Raw genomic sequence first — 22578 nt, forward strand, 5'->3', positions numbered from 1 at the left:
GATCATGTTCTAGTTTTTATGGTAAGAGGTCTAAGAAAACAGTGGAAATCATCTATTTCATACCAATTTTGTAGCAGAGGTGGTGCAAAAACCCCTCAAATTAAAAACGTGTTGGTGGAAGTCATTTCTAAATTCTTAGAAGCCTCAGCCTGCTATGCAATAAGATGTTGTTTCGAAGATGTTTCGAAGGAAATCAATTTAGTATCTTCCAAAATAACATATTTTTCTTTGTTCGAGTCTTACCTTCGATATGGCCTTCTTTTTTGGGGTCCTAGAACAGCTGACCCAATCTGATGTTGTTTTTAAATTACAAAAAAGAGCAATACAGTGTCTTTTTGGCCTCAGTAGAATAACATACTGAACAAGCTACTTCAAAAATCACGGGATTTTAATTCTTCCCTCTTTATATATTTTAGAAAGTGTTTGCTTAATTCGTAAACACCTACATGTTTTCCAGCAAGACCTAATCATGACTACTTCACCAGAAATTCAACCTTTGTTTTGTATTTACTGAACCCGTCCACTGAGTTAGTAAAGAAATCTAAATTATATTCAGCAAAAAAATTGTAGAAGCATCTCCCTTTGCAACTTAAATCTTTAACTTCTTTCTTTAAGTTCCGTAAAAGGACAAAAACCTATCTATCTGAAAAACCATGTTATTCAGTAGAAGAGGTTCTGAACGAATAGCTTCATGTACAAGTTACCAAAGTATTTGTATAAATATATATTTCAGTATCACATGCAGCAACTTAAACTATGCAATTTGCAATTTTTTTAAATTTTGCAATATATCGTGTAGTTTATTATCTTTTATTTTGTGATATTGATGATATCACAGACGAATTTCAGTAAATTTTAAATTGTTGTTACTTTTCTGACTTTTTGTAAACTTTGTCCATAAAATTGTACAATTTTCAGTGATAATAAAGCATATTTCTATTGTATTCTAAATTTATATACAAAGTTGTTTTACATGTATTAAATAAATAAATAAATTATATTGTATCTTATTTTTTCGTAAATGGTATTGGTATATTTGAATTTAAAAATAACTTGCACATTTTAAAATTTTAAATGCAATTTTTTTTTTCAAATATAGCAAATTATATTTAAATATTTTAAGCTTTATTTAAATTTTCCCACCAAAATTAAATTTTGAAATTCCCGCGTAATTTTCCGCTTGAATTAGTTCCGATGCAAATCTCTTGGAGTGCTTTCATATCTAACTAAAGTATTGTCGTGAAGCATCTAGAGGTAGGTGATTTGTGGGTCTGGTATCTTCCAAACTTTTTGGAATATTTCGATGACATCTAGAACATTATAGATCTTTAATATTTCTTCTTTTTCATATAGAGTAAATAATTAGTAATAAACCAACACACTATCTAAACGTCTAATAAAAACGTAATAACAATAAATAAATTTAAATGTGTGAACAGAAAGACTAGGGTTTGAAACTTTTCGCACCCTTAGTATTAAAATGGCACATCTCGAAAATTAGGGTTTCTGAGTTTTTGGCATAAATGGGCACAAAACTACTAGTACTACAACTTGGCCTTGACAGAAATTGAAAACGGAGAATATAAAGCAAGTCCCGATATAATGTGACCCTTTCGTACTCCCCTCTCCGCCAACATATCTTCCCGCGAGATAGACTCATTCAGTAAGGTGCCGATGTATGTCGAAGCAGGTGTGTTAGTGAGCGCTCTCATTACGAGTTGAGCCCTTCTATTACAAAACTTGAGGTACGTATTGTTTTATATTTTTTGTTTTATAAAGGCACATTAAGATTAAATGCTGTATATTACTAAAACTTCCGAAAATTTATGGGTTTATTTAAAAAAAGTTATTTATATTACTAAAATTATTGTATGATTTTTGGAACTACATATATCTAAAGGATTCTTGTTATTACAAAAATATCTGTTTGATTTACAATATCATTGAAAGTTAAATCCTTGTAATACTAAAATAATTCAACGAGTTTCTTAGTTGTGTCCATAAACTACAAAGTTTTTCGGTACTAAGGCCTTAATTATTGTTATTATTTTATGTACTAACAAGTATTAAATAAGAGGGTAACTATATCTTAACCTCTTACAGATAAATTGCAAAAGAATTTAAGAAATATCTCATTACGATCGCGAAGAATTATGAACCTTCTTAACATACCTTTAAGTTCATCAGAAAACTTTTTAAAGCAACAAGAAATAGCCGATAATACTCTGCCATTACAAAATAATTCTTTGGTTGAGACTAACACCGTTACTGCAACATCAAAACGTTCGTCGAGATCATCATCTAGTAGTTCCAGTTCGTCTTCTAGCGTCAACAGTAGCAGTTTGTTATCTTCTAGCAGCAGCTTTTCCTCTTGATGTTATTCACTGGAACAAGGACGATTTGTTTTCCATATCCTAAAAGGTAAAGAAATTGAAGCCCAGCCTCAGTCTTTATTATCTAGAAATCCTTCACCTTCAATACTAGAATCCGTAATTTTAACACCACGAACTCCAGCTGTACATTACCGTATATCGCCAATGAATTCAGAAGAGAGTGATGCTGATATTAGTGACAATGATCCCACTTATAATGAACATCAAGGTAGAAAACGTTCGCCAAGCTCATCTTCAAGTTCCTCTAATGATGGTACTTCTGAAGTAGTTGCAACATCGCCCAGGAGATTGAAGAAACGTAAAGAAACGCAATCAGAAATGCAGACTGAAATGCAGCGAAAATTTTGGTGAGGCTAAAAGACTTCAACATTTCAAATGTTTTTGGGCACTAGGAGATTTGCAGTTAGAGCGTATGTTTATAAAAGCAAAAATGGCTATAGTTGAACCTAAATATAAGTATTCAAACGCTCAACATCCCAAAGCACCAAATGTTGCTTTCTACTTGTACGATGATAAAGCCAAAATCAGAGTCTGCAAAACATTTTTTATCAATACGTTGGGAATAACAAGTAAAATGATCGCACAGTAAGATATAAGACTAACAATTGCAATTCTGTTGAAGAAGATAGAAGAGGCAAACATAATAGTCATAGACGCGTGGATGACAATCTGAAAGAAGATATCATTAGATTTATCAATCTAATACCACGAATTGAATCGCATTATTTAAGAGCGTCGACCTCAAGAGAGTTCATAAGTGGATCGAAAAGTATTACTGACTTGTTTAGAGACTTTCAAGAAAAACAGAAAAATAATTCCCGAGATCCTGGAAAGTTTCATTTGTTTTATGAGATTTTTACTACCCATTTTAATTTGGGTTTTTTTCAACAAAGAAAGATCAATGCAATCTTTGTTTACAGTATAAAAACTCTTCTGCTGATCAGAGGTTTGCTCTCAAAGTCAAATATGATACTCACATAGAAGAAAAGGAATTAAGCCGAGCAGAAAAAAGGAATGAGAGAATGACTCTTGACAAATATAATTTATGCGTTTGCTACGATGTTCAAGCGATAATGCAAAGTCCCAATGGAGAAACATCATCGTTTTATTATAAATCCAAATTAAATAGCTACAACTGTACTTTGACTGTGTTAAATAAATTACCTGAGAATGAAGACAATTTTAAAAGCTATGGTGACGTGCAATGCTATTTCTGGGATGCGACTCAAGAAAAAAGAGGTGGAGTGGAGATTGGAAGTTGCATTTTAGATTTTTTAAAGAAGGTTTGTGAGGATGCAGGTGAACATGAAGTTAACGTAACATTTGTAACAGATAGTTGTTGTGGCCAAAACAAAAATAAATACATAGCTTCTTTATACATGTTTGCAGTCACTACTATAAAAAACTTAAAAGGCATAACTCACAAATTCCTTATAAAAGGTCATACGCAAAATGAAGCCGACAATGTACACATGCTGATACAGAAACAAATATCAAGAGATTTAAAAGCTGGTCCAATCTTTACACCACTTCAATACACCACCGCAATTCAGAGAGCTAGGAAAACGGGTAAACCTTTTATCGTTCATACTTTGAATCATGATTTCTTTTACGACTTGAAAGATTTACAAGTCAAATGGGGATATAATTTCAACGTTGACGAAGAGAAGAATACCATCGTATGAAATCACATCAAAGTTATGAATTTACGAACCCATTCTCTTTTCAATATAAGACATCATACAAAGACGCGTTTAAACAAATAAATGTTAGAAACAAAAGAAAGAAAATGTTGGATAATGAAGAAATATCTATCAGAGACTTATTGACCCTTATCATGCCTGTTACTATAATAATATGTTAATGTAGGTAACTGTTTTCTAATTGTAATTTTTAATACTTTGTTTTATTTTTGAAATGTTTTATGACTATTACTTAAAACTTAAGCCTGCTGGCTATTTTATATGTCATAGTTCTTTAGCTACTATTCTAGTCGTTAGCTATTCTATTCTATTAAAACACGACTGATTGTAAAAAATGAATATGATAGATCTTAAGCGCTCCCACAAAAGAAGAATGATTTTATGTTGAGAAAATTTGTTAATTTTTTTGTCTAGTAAATTCAGTAATTTTTTGTGAGAACTATTTTAGTTTTGTGTTACATTATAAGTGTTAAGACAATTCTGGTTTTTTTTATATGACTGCCCCAAAAAAAGTGTTATAGTTTTTGTTATTGGATTTCAATGCTATATGCCTATTACTTTTTGGTTTTTGAGAATAAAGTTATTTTTTTTAATCTTTTACGATTTAATGTTTTATTAATTCCTTTACAAGAGGCACTTTTATCATTGAAAGTAGTTAAACATTATTATTACACAGCCATATTTAGATTTGTAACCTAAAAACATAGTGTATATTTAATCATTAAAAGGCTTAATTCGTAAGATGCCTTCAAAATTTAAAGAAAATTAGTGGGAGAGGGGCCTATCTTGGGAGAGATTTTTTGAAACGTTTTTTTTTAATTAAATTATTTTTTTTTGTAATATTTCGATTATCCATTATAGAGTACAAATACTGTAAATTGTATACCTAGATTTTTATTTATCTATCTTTTCAAATAAAAATGTTATAGGTGAGTAAATGAAAATGATGAAGTTGCTTAATCTTTAATCTCGTTTTTCCAAAAGTAACGATTTTCGAGATGTGCCCTTTTAATACTAAGGGTGCGTTTTGACAAATTTGTATAAATTTATCATCAACAAACATTGGTTAGCTAGTTACGAGCTTCTTCACAAATAACTTAAAAATAAAGTGCTGGCTTTTCAGTAATTACACCATGCACAAACGGACATATTTTAAAATTTACTCTGAGCATCCGGCCATTGTTCAAAGATTTATCAACTTTCATTCCGGAGCTTGTACTTTGTGTCTGAATTGAAATTAATCTTTCCGTGTTAATTTAGCTAGAAATTGCTCAGGTCATAAACGAGTTTTTGAAACATGAATAATTAAAATGAAGTAGTGTTACAACATTCATTAGAGACTTTCATTAGACAGAACGCTGTAAGCGAGTCCCACGGGCTCTATTAATGGATGGTCGCGGTAGCGGTTTTGTCCCGGAGTAAACATGAACAGTAATTATCAAGGTTTTCTAGTATTTTAATAATCAACAACTGAAGAATAATTTTATAAAACGTGTCGCAAAGACAAAACATTTATACAAGTATATCTCAATGTTATTTATAGGTTGAATGACGAAAGTTATACATTCTTGATGAATAAAAGGATAACTACTAGCTGAGTTATGTAATAGAGTATCTACAGGAAATAGTGAATGAATGAAATCTTTATTGAACTAAGAAATCCTAATATTTTACAATTGCTACCCCTACAAGTAATACATTATATTGACGTTAACACAATACAAAATATGGACGTTAATATTAAAATACTAGAAACCGTAAAAACAGTTATTTATTTGTACTGTCCTTGTTATACAGGACAGAACAGCAAACTATCGAGGTGGAGGAGTTTGTATGTATATAAAAAATAATTATCAATTTTCTGAAGTTAAATTTGACAATCACATAGAACAAGTGTGGATCAAACTAAAAATTAATGACTTGTTGATAGGTATAGGTGTAGTCTATAAACCACCAGACTACATAATTAATACTTTTATTGAATTTTTTGAAAAATCTCTTGCTGATATGGCTACAGATTGTGAGGAAATTTTTTGTTTGGGTGATTTTAATGTTGACTTACTCAATCCACATCTGAATCCAGCTCATAAAATTAATAATTTACTTGACAGTTTTAATTTGGTACAGATTATTGATGGGCCAACTCATCTAATCCCTACATCGCAGACTCTGATTGATTATATAATTGTGTCAAACGGAAATAGAATAAACTCCTTTGGTGTGTGTTCTCTTGAGCACATACCAGACCATGAGCTTATTTATTGTGACGTCAATATCTTCCCAGAAAAACCAGCCCCAATTTTTAAGGCTGTTAGAAATTTCAAAGACTTTGATGCAAATCTTTTTTTACTTGATTTAATCTGTACTTTGTTTGCCAACATCTATCACATTGAAAATATCAATGATAAAGTAAAATTCTTAAGCAGCTCCATTGTGGCCCTCTTCGATAAACATGCTACTTTTAAAAAGATTAAAGTCACTAAAAATTATAATCCTTGGCTAACAGATAATGTGAAACTTCTTATGTCACTAAGAGATCAGGCTAAAAAAAAGTGGCAGACAACTAAGGAGGTAGCTCACCTTACCTACTACAAAATGATTAGAAACTATACAACATTAGCATGTGAGAATGAAAAAAAGCTTTATTTCAACACAAACTTCATGTGGGTGGGATAAAAAATACTTGGAAAAATTTACAACTCATTAATATTGGTAAGACAGAACACACAATTCCAGAAACATTAAAAGAACCCTACGAGATTAATCAGTACTACACATCATGCATCCCACATCTAACAATCAATCAAAATACAATTGACAATTATTTAAATACCGTACCTAATCGCAAATAATTCACCTTTACTCCAGTATCTTGTGATCTGGTGCAAAAATTGTTATATACTATTAAATCTAACGCTCTAGGTTCAGACGGTTTAAAATGTTGCTTCAATGTTGCCCATTAACCATTTCTTATATAACGTATAAAATGAATTGTTGCCTCTCGAGTAACTATTTTCCAGGTGACTGGAAAAAAACATTAATTAGACCCATACCTAAATGTAACAATCCAACCAAATATAAGACCTATTAGTATTCTGCCTACTCTATCAAAAGTGTTAGAACGCATTATGCAAATGCAGCTCTTGGTGATTATATTTCTAACAATAATATCTTAACTGATTTTCAGTCCGGGTTTAGGCCATTTTACAACTGTGAAACAGCACTCCTTAAAATAACTGATGACATTTTGAGAGAAAGAGATGTGGGTAAGGTTACCATTTTAGTTTTGATCGATTTCTCTAAGGCATTCGACACACTCAATCATTCACTACTCTGTGCAATTTTGAAGTCAATCGGCTTTTCCATGGATGCATTGAATATGGTTAAGTCATACTTGCATCATAGGAAACAGAGCGTCAAAGTAAACTAAAGAAGCTCTAATTTTCTAGACATTTTGTCAGGTGTACCTCAGGGCTTAATCTCAGGTCCAATCTTATTTACTTTATACACCACCAATATTGGTACCTCCTTGAATACCTGTAAATTTCATCTCTATGCAGATGATACACAAATTTACCACTCATTTTACCCGGTTGACAGAGGAAGTGTTATTGAGATTGTTAATCAAGATATTAAATCATTGATTGGACAAGAAATTATGCATTAAATATAAACTCTAAAAACACTAATCTGGTGGTTTTTGGTCTAACCAGGGTGTGTTTGGAGATGAGTAACATCATTGAAATAGTTGTTGATAATGAAGTCATTAAACCTGTAACTAGTGCAAAAAATCTAGTGTTAACTTTAGATAATCACCTCAAATTTACAAAACATATTAACACCTTTGTGAATGAAGCATTTCTCAGTCTAAGAACAATTTACCATAATCGCCGCTATCTGTCATACAAAGCAAAAAGAATATTGTGCGGCAGTTTAGTATTATCAAAATTTAACTATGGAGATGTTGTGTATGGGCCTTGTATTAGTTCAGATGACAGGAGAAGAATTCAGGTGGTTCAAAATTCGTGTCTTCGTCTGATCTGTGGTGTAAGAAGACACCAGCATATTTCTCACAAATTAAAACATGTAAAATGGTTGAACATGGAAAAGAGAAAATTTCTACATGCTGCTTGTCTTTTCCACAAAATTATTAAAAACTCTCTACCAGCATATCTTTAAAAAAAATTATATACAGAACTGACATACATAATGTCAATACAAGATACGAAAATACAATTACAGCTCCGCCACATCGTACAGAACAATTCAAAAATTCATTTACATATCAAATATCAAAAGTATATAATGGATTAGCTAAAATTAAAATTAAAATCGATTTATGTATAAACTGTGTGATAGTTTTTGGACAATATTTAAATGATAAATGTTTCTATTGGTTGTGGTTTTTAATTGATTGTTACAGAACATGCAAAAAAATATATTATATATTTTTTTCTCTTGCTTAAGATGAAAAGCAGAGGTACTGATTTCTTGAAATCAGCACCAAATGATCTTCGGCATTTTTTCTTTTTTATTGTATTTTATGCATATATAATTTATATATTTTGTGTATTGTATGAATTTGAAGAAAAAATAAAGACCTTTATTATTATTAATATTATTACAAAGCCCTTGAAGGCTTGGGGCTAAAATATAATTAATATAATACTTACATTTTACAATAAATATATAAACTGGGATAGCTTCTTGTCCAATTATGCTCCATGCCTACTAAATTGGCTTACTATTCTCTTCCAATCATTCCTGTTTTTCGCTCTTTCTTCCCAACAATCAATTCCCGCTTTTCTGAGATCTTTCTGTACGTTATTCAACTATCTTTGTCTGAGCCCTGTTTAAGAATCATCTTTGGCATCCTTTTCCTTTCCATTCTCATCTCGTACAATATTTATCTTACTCTCTCTGCTTTTATGAGCGACTGATGCTTAGTTCGTTATACAGTTCCTCTAGCTCCCTGTTTGTTTGTCGAAACCAATTTTTGACCGTGGTATTACCTCCATGGAACAAGTGGAGACATACACATACCTTGGAACCACAGTCAACACAAAATGGGACCAGTCAACAGAAATAATATCACGAATTGAAAAAGCGCGAAACGCGTTCAACAATATGAAAAAGTGGTTCACAAGCAAAATCTCATTGGAACTAAAATTAAGACTGGTCAAGTGTTATGTCTTCCCGGTCTTGTTCTATGGAGCAGAGGCATGGACCACAACGGAAGCCACCCTGAAGAAACTAGAATCCTTTGAGCTGTGGATATATCGCCGTATTCTTCGGATATCCTGGACAGACCACATCACTAACGTGGAAGTAGTGCAGAGAATAGGCAAAAGCAAAGAAATAATCTTCACCGTAAAGAAACGGAAGCTTGAGTACTTCGGACATGTCATGAGGCATACTAAGTACCGGCTGCTACAGTTAATAGTCCAAAGAAGAATTGACAGTAGGAGGGGACCGGGAAGAAGACGACACTCATGGATGCATAACCTGCGACAATCGTTCGGACTAACATCGACCGAACTGTTCAGAGGTGCTATAAACAAAGTCAAAATAGCCTTGTTAATAGCCAACGTCCGAAACGGATAGGGCAAAGGAAGAAGAAGATTACCTCCATATATAGCTCTGAACATTTTACTTTCCTATCTGTCCAATTTCTCTGTATTTGCTTTTTTCATTTTCCATACTTCACTATCATACGACCATATTTGGATTTCATCAGTGGTCTTAGACTTTCCATCTTTTATTTCCCTTTACCAATCTAGCATTTAGTTTCCATTCTTCTTGACCTTTCTCTTCTATAATAGCCCCCAGATAAGTAAACTGTACCACTCTCTCGAAATTATATTCCCTTGATTCATTAGATATAAAAATAAACTGCCCCCCTTATTTTTTATCTGCATTTCCAAGTATAGTTGCTTTCACTTTTTCTGGTTTGTTTCTAGGTCGAAATATTCTGTCTCCTTTTTTATTCTTTTTATAACATTTTGTATTTTTTTTTGTTTTCGTTAGAATGGTAAGGCCTTCAGCGAAAGCCCCTTCATTGTTGAAGATGAATAAGGTCGTTTTAACTCAGCTATATCTGATTATTATTTTCAATACCAAATTAAAAAGCACCGTGGATAACGGATCTTCTTCTCTAATACCTCTATTCACTTCAAACACATCAGATGAAAATTCTCTCTACGCTACATGATTTCGTGTGCTATACAGAGTCATTCTTACGAACCTAACCCACACAAAAAATACTCACAGCCAAGCAGACAATCGAAATTTGCAAATATAAGAATGCTTTCCATTCTTATATTAATTTCATTAAGAAGAACCATGGATAAATCTGGATCCTTTGACTTTACCATAAGTTAGATTAATCAATAACTCGAACAGTCAATATCTTGAAAGTCATTAAGCTTACATCTTGCTTTTCTACACGACCATTCTGTTTCAGTTTGTTACGAAGGATTTACCAACACAAGCATTAAACTCTTTTTGGCTTACGAAAGGCTTGCCACTACTAAGATTGCATATCTACGAAAGATCCTTCTAGAATTTAAAAATGCCTATGGAATTGTTCCAACCGGGGTGAAAGCCAATCTTGCTTCCTTTAGGTCCTTTCTCACTTCGGAAAGAATTATTCACCTACAAAAATCAAGGGAAAGTCACCGAAATTAGTATTCCTTTGTCTCTCCAAAACGAAATTTTTATATAATACGACGTGTTCTGTGGGACTAGAAACCTCAAATTATTTTTTAGTGATGACAACTTTAGCATTCGTTCTGTAGGATATAAAACAGATAAATTATTTTTGTTTCTAGAGCAATTAGGATTTTCCCCGATAGTTGCGATTACAGAGCACTGGCTTGAAGTCAACGAGCTTCATGGTGGCACGCTAATTCTATTTACAGATAATGATTTCTCTCCGGTAACAAAATATAACTTTCTGTTGAATGAAGCCTTTTTTAGTTTTCATTAGTTTATAACAAGAATCTATATAGTTTTTGTATTTATAGATCACCTGATTCTTCCATGGAACTATTCTTTCAGAACCTGCTAAATTAATTAGAAGACCTGCCCAATAAAAGCAAAAAAAATATTATGCGGTGACCTAAGTATGGTTTCGCAATGCACGTTAACTCTCCTACAAGATTTACTAAAACAACATTTACCATAATTAATTATATTGTCTTAGGTTTCTCACCCTCACAATTATTAACTCAGAACATTCCAAAATGTATGCTTGACTTCTCGGTGGCACTTTCCTTCTATGAACGTGGACTATAATTTCTGTAATGTTTTAGATAGGCTTGTCTGTATTTTCAGTAAGGCATTTCCTTTTTTACAATTATATGAAAACATCACAAACCTTGGACTACCAAAGGTATCTGCATATCAGCCATACTGTTCTTGAGTATGCGTTCACTACTATACATCAAGAAATTTACTACCAACGTCTTTGCTACTCAATATCACCAAGTACAGAAAAACCTATCAAAACTTATAAAAATAAAAAAACCGTTCTATCAAAATCGGAAGCTATACCATGTGCGCATCTAGCCTCCAATTACGTTTTTTTAATGGCCCTATATTACACATGTTGGTACTTTTAATACCCAGGATAGAGTGGATAAAGACAAATAATGGTAACATACTAGATCAAGAGCAGTGAAGATTTAACGTTTATAAGATTTCAAAAATCAAAAAAGAAGCAAGAAGATTACAGACGGAAATATAATGAAAAATTTGAAAATTTATAGAGAGCCGTTGGCTAAATGTCGATGAAAATCCGTAAGCTATACCACTTGACTAAGAGATAAAAGATAAAGAAAAATTAGTAATTTAAAATTATTAGATAAAACTAACCGTAAACCATTTGATTAACGATCATCGTTATCATAAAACTTGCTAACACTTCATGTCCTACTCAAATAATGATGAAAAAAAACTATACTAAAAAACAGAAATCGATTTTTACAGACATTCTATGAATACATGAAAGGAACTAAAATTCATAAGGCATTACCGACATATGCTCCTCGAGATTAGTCTACCATTCATTCAAATCTGACGGGTAATTATTGGATTATATGACGAATGGTCCTGCAGGAATCGATGGCAAAATTACTTTCGTCCAATGGTGATTAGATAAATACAGTTGCATTTGTTATGGAATGTTTAAATTGATGATACAGTATCAGTACAGGCAGAAAGTAACATATTGTTATTTATTTGGAAGCAGATTTAATAATGTTAAGACATTTATAATATTCTTAAAGGGAAACGATATACAGAGTATTTGGGAAGTTCTAGGGGCTCTACACCAATACCTGCGACTAGTAGAAAAACCGAATTCGTGATAGCAATATTTACGCGAGTTTACAATGACCGTTGATCGCAATGGTACTATTCCGCCCTTATTTCGTTCCGCTGCCAGCTTTGCAACGATTTATAAAGAAAGTAATTAATAACAAAATTTGCTTACCCATAAATTATACTGCATAATTTTCAATAAGAATATTATTACTGCTCATATAATCGCATCAAGAGGTGCAAAATGAAATTTTAAATTACTAACTATATCTTTGATAGCGGGACGGCAGATCAAATAGAAGTAATGATAGACCAACAAAAAATAATACAGACAAATTCATGCAAATAACAGTAATCAACAACAAAGAAGACATCTAGGACGATCTTAACAACAGAATAGAAAACACAGGAAATCTATTCCAAGCACTAAATAGAGGATTCCTTAATAACAAAGAAATATCAACAAAGACCAATACGACAATATACAAAACAATATATAGACCCACAGTGACATATGGAGTAGAAAATTGGATATTAAACAAAAGACATCAGAGAAGAATTCAGGCAGCAGAGATGAAATACCTCAGAAGAACGATCGGAGTAGATCAGAGAATAACTGATAGAATAAGAAATGAAGAAATAAGAGAAAGACTCAAAATCAAACCGATACTAGACTCAATCAAGGAGAAAAAATTGGCATAGTTCGGACATCTAACCCGAATGGACAATAATACACAAGTAAAAAGAGTGTGGGATGCCAAATCAATAAGTAAGAACAGAAGAGGAAGACCTATTAAAGAATGGAACAGTGACATCTCACAGATACTGCAGAGTAAGAGTAAGACTTGGCAGGAAGCAACATAGATGGCATACAATAGGAAGGAATGGAGAAAGTTCGTTAAGGGCTAGGGCACCTTAAAATTAATTGTATTATAAACGGCCCAACACCGAAAGGTACAAATGGGTCTACTGATTGAGTAAGTATATCTTTGATAGCAATTCTGCAACTAGTTCCATTGTGTGGGCACCGAAAAAAGGAACAAAAAATAGAAAGAAAAAAGAACAATACAAAAATAGAATAATAGTAGAGTAATAAAAAATAAACTTAATTGTACATATAAAAGATAAATTAAATAATAAAAAAAATAAAAGATAATTTGCTTACACATTAACTTTTACCCTACTAATACTGTTACTCTTTGAATCATGGCGTCTACAATAGTAGACATATTTTTTCATTATCCACCCTACCAAGAATTCGCTTCGTTTTACAGTTGTGCGATATCGTATACATCCACAGATATTGTGTAATAAGTATTGCCTAATTTACAGTGACTTCTAATATAGAATATTAGAAGCATCAACTTATAACAGCTGTTTACATGCGGTAAGTAAGCTCTCGTAATTCCATAATTATATCAATTATTATTGGTCATCCAATCAATTTTATGTTTTTATTTGTAATTCTTCTTCTTGATGTGCCTATCCGTTACGAATGTTGGCGATCATCATGGCAATCTTTATCTTATCTGCAGCAGCGCGGAAAAGCTGCACAGATGTTGTATTGAACCAGATTCTGAGGTTCTTTAACCAAGATCTTCTTCTTCTTCCTGGACCTGGTTTTCCAAATATTTTTCCTTGCAGGATGGTTTGAAGGAGACCATATCTGGATTCATTTCGCATAATATGTCCGAAGAACTGTAACTTTCGGGACTTGATGGTGGTCAGTACCTCTCGGTTCTTATTCATTCTTCTGAGGACCTCCTCATTTGTGACTCGGTCAGTTCACGGGATCTTAAGCATTCTTCCATATAGCCACATCTCAAATGCTTCCAGGTTTCTGCACATATCTTCGTTCAAGGTCCACGATTCAACACCATAAAAAGGACAGAGAAGACGTAGCATCGCAGCATTATTACTTTTGTATCATATTTGTAATACAAGTATTATATTATTAGATGTGTATAAAATTTTTTAATATTTCTTGTAGTGACTGTAACAAGTCCCTAGAATGTGATATTTACAATTGTGGACAATTGTATAAAAGAAAAGTTTAATTTTTTTAAAATGTTTTATTTATTTCAGTAAGTCATGTCAAGAAGGAAATTTTTAACGAAAAAAGAACTTCTTAAACAGCTAGAAAAGGGTCTTCCTGATATAGAAAGCTTTAAGTGATTGTAACGATTAACATATAATTCTGAGAGAAATTGGAGATCCTTTTCTTTATGATATGGAGGATATACTTGAAAAATCAGACGAGTTTTATGATGTTATCGAGGAAATTTTTATTGATGAGGAACTGAAGTAACGCCTCTTGAAGTTGTACAATTGGACAATATAAACCATATGCCTGAGCACACTGGGGTGTCCCTTCCTGGACGATGCAAAAATATTGGCTGCAAGGGCAAGTCCAAATGGACTTGTACTAAATGTAAGGTGCATATTTATTTATTTACAAATTTTGTACCTTCAAAAAGATCACCGCTGTTTGTGAATTTCCATGAAAAATAAATACTTACATTTTATATTACTAACTTACATTTTATTTAAATTTCTACTGTATTTTCATTTTTCAATAAATATCAGAATTTATTTCATTGACTACCAATGTCTACAATTGTAGATATTATTTTTTTCATATATTAGGGCAAATTTTGAAAAAACAATTCCAGGGTGTAAAGTATCATATTTTACCAATATATTATCCAAAAAATAATTTTATCTGCGGAAATAAAAAGTTGTGAGTCAGAGAGTTAAGCATTATAATTGTAAGGAATGATGAGCTTTCAATAAAAAAAATATTATTATGGTTAAATAAATACATTTTTTGGCTAAAATTGGTCTTAACCAAAGCCATCTAATTAAATAAAAAAATACTTGATAAATTTATAGCTTGGTCTGAGAGGAGTGGTTTTCAATTTGCTTCATATAAAACTCGTTGCATCATATTTTCAAGACCAAAGCAGACAAAGGAAATACCTACTTTAAAACTTATGGGTAAGAGACTTCAATTGTAAAACAATTAAATATCTAGGCTTAATATTTGATCAAGCTCTAACCTGAAAGTATCATATCAAATATATTTCAGCAATATGTCAAAGAAGACATCTTGAATTGTTTTTCTTGTATGCACTGGGGAGCGCACAGTAGAACTTTACTCATATTATATAAAAGTCTGATCCTCTTTAAAACCGATTACGGATGCCATGCTTACTCTGCTTCAACAACAGCTCTAAAAATTTTAAAATAACGCAATTAGAATTATATGAGGTGCATTTAGAATAACTCCTACCATAAGTCTTCAGGCCGACCTCGGTGAACTTATATTAGATTTAAGAAGACAGGAATTAATTACAATGTCAATTACAATGTCACCAAACCATTCTCTCCTCAAATATTTAGTACGCAAAAACCCACATTCCATTTTGTGAAAGCTGCAGATGAATTATAAATGAATTAAATCTTAATGTCTAAAGAATTTAGTAGTAAATTGGAAAGTAGTAGTTTGGTAGTTTGAAAGTAAATTTGGAATAATTGTCAGAAAATAAGAATAGTAGTTTGGTAGTTTGTAAGTAAATTTGGAATAATTGTTAGAAAATAAGCAAGAAACCAATAGTCATTTAAATAAAACTTAATTTCTTAATTCCTCATTCAAACAGTTATTCACCGATAGATCTAAGATGCAACATTGTGTAGCATCTGCCTTTGTAACAGATGATGAAATAAAACAATATAAACTAGCAAAGACAAATATTTTCTTAACAGAAATACAGGAAAATCATTTTTTTTAAGTGATCATCACGCGATTGCGGCTTGGTTATAGTCGCCTTACGCATGTTCATCTGATGATAGAGACCGTTAACCGAAGTGTTATGCTTGTGAGACCCCGCTAACAATAAAACATCTTCTAGTGGAGTGTTAGTTACACAGTGCGGAAAGAGCCAAAGAATTTAAAAAGTTATTCGGTGCTAAAGTATTCAATGTTTAAAAGCAATAATAATAAGAGATTAAGATTTGAATTGAAATAGCAAGATCCAAATTCATCAAAATGAGAAAGCTCTTAAGCAACCGCCACTTAAGCGTTAACCTCCGATGGCGCTACGAAATGCTACGTACTCTCTACGCTACTTTACGGAGTTGAGGGGTGGACGTTAACAGCAGCAACTATAAAGAAGTTAGCGGCTCTAGAAATGTGGCTGTATCGACGTATACTGAGAATACCTTGGACAGACAAAGTGACCAACACAGAGGTATTAAGACGAATGGGTAAAGAGGTGGAATTGTTAACAACTGTTAAAAGGAGGAAAGCGTCATACCTGGGCCATGTGTTCCGTAATGATAAGTACAGTCTGCTAGAGCTTGTCGTGGAAGGCAAGATTGAAGGTAGAAGAGGTTTGAGCAGAAAGAAGAAATCCTGGCTGAGAAACTTGAGAGAATGGTTTCATATACCAGAAGCTGCGAACATAATACATGCGGCACAAAACACAAAAACCTATCGTTTGATGGTCGCCAACCTTCGGTAGAAGACGGCACATAAAGAAGAAGAAAACCAATAAACTATTTATACAAAATTTGATTTTTGTACTATTCTATGAATGTAAATATTTTTTGTTCTTTTGCATCAATAGCATAAATGGGATGATGCGAGTTTGGAAATAAAAAAAATGTTAAAACATAGTTCCTATTTTACAACCTATTGATAAAAAAATTGCAGAGTAACGAACTCCGTTTGTTATTTTAGTAGTACGTAATTTCCAGAATGGGGAAATTTCGTTTGGTAAGACATTTAGGGCAAATACCATCAGTTATGCAATTTTTAAAAAGATCTGTTAATGGTTAGACCAGTGAGTCACAAGAAGCTTTCCATATAGCAGTGGTGAGTCCGCCATAGTCTAGTCCGGTGAGTCCGCCATAATCTAGTCCAGAGTTATCATTAAATTTTGAAATCTTGAACTTCAGGCGCTGCTACGGGTGCATAAATAATGACTGGAATGTTGGGTACGTTCTGTAATAATCCCAAAAACTTTTTAGGAGCAGCTTTTACAGTTGTTTGTTTTCTGTGCTGTGGGTATCGTAATTGAATAATCATGTATCTTAGTTTTTTTAATGAGTCTTATATGTTTTTTATTATTATTTACAATAACTTCGCATATCAGATGCCAACATTTTAGATTGAAATAATTTTATTAGCCGATAGACATCTACTTAAAATTTTCAGATTTTTGTGAATAATTTTATACCATATCTTTTATGGATAACTCTGTTGAATTATTTGCCCATCTAAAAATATTAGATTCATTTTTACGAAAATGTTTGTAAATCATAAAAATCAAACAAAGAATTTGTCACTAATTTCTTGAATGCAACCATAATGTACAAGCAATGCATCGGAGATTTTGCGCCAAATATTTTTATATAGTTTTATGTATTAGTCACTTACTTGAAGGTTCAAATCCTTGAATGAAATCTGGACAGGATTGGTTGGCTACAGTTCCTGCAGGCGTTTCTGGCCAACAAGACCAACCATCGAAGTGCACAGGGCATGACAAAACTAGAATAAAGAAGGAGGTATCAATATATTATTCAATTTTCTTCAAATCTGAGGCAGTTGTAGTTTTAGCGTACACTTTATGTCTATATCAAATTTAACATTGTTCTAAAGCTATTTTCTTGTGGCATTTTAAAGTAATTACTATTTAAATGGGAATAAGCCACAATTAAAGGTTAAAGTAAGTTTATTGACGTTTCAATTTCAAAAATACAAACATTAGTAAATTAATAAAATTTTGTTTTTTTGTTACTTGGTGAAGAATTCTTCTAATAATTTAATTTTATCTGACTAATTTATATTGACAATTCAGACATACATTATACATTTTAAAGTAGACGACTTTAAAATGATATTGCCAATATTGTTGAGTTGCGTTCCTGGGACGACTTTACTTGTAAGATAGTTCATTCGATTACATAAAATCACCTTTAACTTGAGAATATTCGTCAGAAAAACTCATAGCATGTAATTCATCTTTAAAAAGACAACCACATGCCATGATGACCGTAAAATTCTCCTGTTAGTGATTCCATAGTAAATTATGTGGGAAAAAAACAGGAAAAAACCTCATAATACTATTCCGACATGGTAAGTATTTGGTCGTACATTTAGTTTACTTTCAACAAACAACAAATTCTAATTTTATATGTTTGTTACTTAAAAAACATGAATGATGTATCCCCGATATGTTACTGAATTACTAATACTGGTATTTTGAGACCGATTTCCGAAGTGGAAATTGAAACGTTAATAAACTTACTTTAACCTTTAATTGTGGCTTATTCCCATTTAAATAGTAATTACAAATATAACATTAGAAAATATTTTTACCTAACGAAAATTACAGATTATTTTAAATAAAAAAATAAACATTATCACACGATAATATAAATTATAGTATTTACTACACTATAATATGCCAACTATTAAACACATATGCAAATAAAGATCTTACTAACTTCTTGAAAATATGAAAACAATACACAGAAGTACCAGAATATGTAATAAAACTATTAATAAAAGAGTTGTTACAAGAATTAAAATATGCAACAATAAGTACCTTTCGTGTTAGTAATGTAATGTTTATTTGAATTTATTCACACGAATACTAAAACACAATTAATTTATTTATCTAACCGTACAAATTTACATTTTCCACGGACTCCAAAAAAATCTCAATTAAAGACATCGGTGCAAAAAGTAGGAAGCTACATATTTTTACAGTTTTTCGTTTATATCAGTGTATCGATTTTGCACGAATCTATCGAATTGGTGCAAAAACGAAGCAGCTCGGGTAACTCGTAAGGGAAATATAATGAATATTTAGATGTCTTCTTATTGAATTTAGTGCAAAAGAAGACAACTCCGGAGCTGCCTCATTTTTGCACGGAATACATAATTTATATTTTGGACGCTTCGATGCACCACCTGCAAAATGTGGAAGATGCCGCCGTGGCCTCGTTGAAGGGATGCTGCGTTTAGTAGGTTGTTATTCGTCTTTAATTTACGTCGGTATTCTGTGCATGTTATCATATTACAAGAGTTTATTAAATAACGGCAAAATTTTGGGTAAAACAATTCAAGGGAACAATTTAATGATCCCGACAGAGATCCCAATTTTGCTCCAGGTGACCCCCCGGATCTAGTCATAGACGATTTTTCGTATTTAACTCAAGTACTAGAATTTCAATACTGGTACAAACTGATTCTGAAAGTGATAAGGGTGAATAGAAACAAACAGTTGTAAAAAACAAATGGCCAAGAAGTGAGCAAGAGATAAACGTAAGTGGAACAGAAACATTGCTAAAAAAAAGTAAATTGAAAAAAAATCTTATCTCAGCATTAAAAATTAAAATAAATGTCCGAATGGTGAAAAAAACATGCAAAACCGGTAATAATAAAATAGTGAAAAATAGGTAAAAAAATATATCGTAGGTTAAATTCCGCGTAGGATTCCGCTTATGTGTCCCTGCTAACTTAAGGGTAAGTGTTAACGTAAGGTGAACTTTAGAGAGGTTTATTTTTCTTAAACCAACGTTCTAATAGTTCAAGTGTCGAATTTTCCTCGTCCCTCAACAAAGAACTAGGTGGCGCCCTTTATTTCCTCCTGTCTTTCACTACCAAATTCTGTCATTTTCATTGGTATATTAGAATTCCTCATTTTTTTTATAAATATACTCCCAACTAAGATCAAAAGACCGACGTCCCAAAGCTCACTGTTTTGTCCTTTAAAACACTTGAGCGCCGGTTTGCAAGGTGAACTTACTTCACCTGGAATTCTTATTCTTTTCTAATGTTCCTATAGGAACTAAGAACTTCCTAAGGAAATATTTTCCTTAAGTGTTCGTAATAAAATTACCCATTGTTTGCCTACATTCGATTACATACCTACCTACTTATTACATTATAATTTACTTTACTTGTATATAACTTCCCTGTAGTACTCACTTTTTTATTAACTTAGTAGCTGATGCGATTTAAAAATATGACAAACATGAGCATTGGAATATCTTAGAAAATTCATATACTAAGAGTTTAAGTTACAAACATAAACATATATATTTTTTTGGTTCACCAATGTGTTTTGACAAACTTATTTGAAATTCCAAACTGCAACAATAACTAGGAGAGACGATTTTCAAAACAAGTCTTTATTAACTGAAAATTGCACTCACGTCTCTCGGGAAGGTGCAGGTTATAAATTTTCGTTTGCTATTTATGAAATTTCCTGGATAATATTGGGGAAATTGCATTCTGCCTTGAAGCTCAACATATACGTTCCAAGATAATTAGTTATGTTTATGCATAAGTTATATATGGAATATGAATCAGTGGGATTTTCTTTAACTAAGATATAAAAAAGGTGTCAGTATTAAAGCACCAGATAAAATAAGAAGAATTTCATTTAGACACAAAAAATAGTTTTTGCTAAGAGCTCTAACAGAGTGCAGTATTAATCATAAGTTCACAACTCTTCTTCGGAATATATACAGGGTGTGCGAAAAGAAGAAGGACAGTCGAATTTTTCGCGAAATTTAGGTTATGAACAAATTATGGAAACAGTCTAATATCTCGAGAAATACAGTTTTGAAAGATAAAGCAAAAAGACGTTTTTTTTTTGCAAAATTCTATAGAATGGCACAAAACACGACCCCCTCCTGGGAGTAGAACAAGGGCAACTTTAAAATCCTTAATGGAAAACTAATTTTTTTGTACCCCAATATTCGGATTCTATGTGAAAAAGTAAGTTTTATCTAAATTTTTTTTCTATTCGCGATAGATGTCACTGTAATCGCAGAATAACAAATGCATAATCAAATGTCAGTACACTATCAGAGTTCTGCAAAATATTTTTTATGGTGCTGAATACAGTTTTTTACGTAGAATTTGAATCTGCAATAAAAAATGGAGGTTTCCATTTAAGACTCCAAAGTTACCCTTCGCCTCACCCCCAGGAGAGAGAGGTAAGGAGTTGTATTTAATGTCATTCAATTTTTAAAAAATATTAAACTTGTGTTCTTTGTTTTTTATTTAACAATATTTGACCTAGGGTATAAGGATAAATCGTATTGTTTAGCGCCATCTATCAACAATATTTTTTAATATGAAATCCAAATATGCAATCAAAATGGGGGTTCCTATTTAAGATTTTAAAGTTTTCCTACATATAGTTTGGTGTCATTTCTATAGATTTTTGAAAAATATTGAAAACCTGTTGTTTAATTTTTCAATTACAAGTAAATTTCGCGAAATTTTCTACCGTTTCGCTACTTTTGACAAAACTAGTATAATAAAGTAAACAGCTACAGTGGCAATGTACTGTGGCGAAACAAATACTTTTCACTTGTTGAATTGGAAAAGAATTGGGAACATATTGGAGTCATTATAAATGAGGAGTTTCTGAACAACTTGAGGTTTTCAGACGACATAGTCCTTATTGCATACTGGGTAGATCATACCTGTCAACTTCTGTCAAAAGATCTTAAGAGCTTTTGTATACAAGTTGGCCTTGAAATAAACTTTTTTAAAACAAAACATGACCAACCTTGAACTGTATAAAAAAATTTCAACAAATGGCACGCATATTGAACAAGTGCATACCTATAACTATTATATGTTATAATCAGAGAGAGAAAAATGCAATACTTGGGTCATGTGTTGAGAGGTGAAAAATATGAATTACTCCATGTCATATTGGAAGGTAAAGTTCAGGGCAAAAGATCAGTTGGAAGACGCCAGAGCTCGTGGCTGAAATACCTGAGAAGATGATTTGACCGCTTATCCACAAGAATCCTTCGTGCAGCAGTTCCCAAAGCTACAATTGCCATTTGGATCGCCAATCTTTGAAAGTAGACGTCGCAATAAGAAGAAGAATACCTATAATTGTCTGGGTAACAAGATTAACCCTTAACTAGAGATCCGGTATTTCTTATCAAAAAACTTAACAATTTCTTAACTTAACTTTCACATCAAAAATCTTAACCGGTAAAATTTACCGGAAGTCTGTTTTTAAGGTAGTATTTTTAATTAGTCTTATATGGGTAAAATGTGAACTGTTTAAAATATTTTTGTGTTTTTAGGAAAAGAGTAAAGAAATGGACTCTGAAAG

General features: G+C 32.1%; 1 protein-coding gene across 5 annotated transcripts in view; it reads right to left on the reverse strand.

The window, feature by feature from the left end:
* The window catches only part of Dh31-R (Diuretic hormone 31 Receptor), a 666929-nt gene that overhangs the window by 314777 nt on the left and 329574 nt on the right, over positions 1 to 22578 (reverse strand). For all 5 annotated transcript variants that reach the window (XM_072532514.1, XM_072532513.1, XM_072532511.1 and 2 more), the window contains one exon: positions 17859 to 17969. In XM_072532514.1, coding sequence (XP_072388615.1) covers positions 17859 to 17969 — 111 coding nt within the window. The remainder of the gene's footprint in view (positions 1 to 17858; positions 17970 to 22578) is intronic.

The sequence above is a fragment of the Diabrotica undecimpunctata genome, chromosome 5 (assembly GCF_040954645.1).
Source record: "Diabrotica undecimpunctata isolate CICGRU chromosome 5, icDiaUnde3, whole genome shotgun sequence".
In the NCBI taxonomy this organism is placed as follows: domain Eukaryota; kingdom Metazoa; phylum Arthropoda; class Insecta; order Coleoptera; family Chrysomelidae; genus Diabrotica; species Diabrotica undecimpunctata.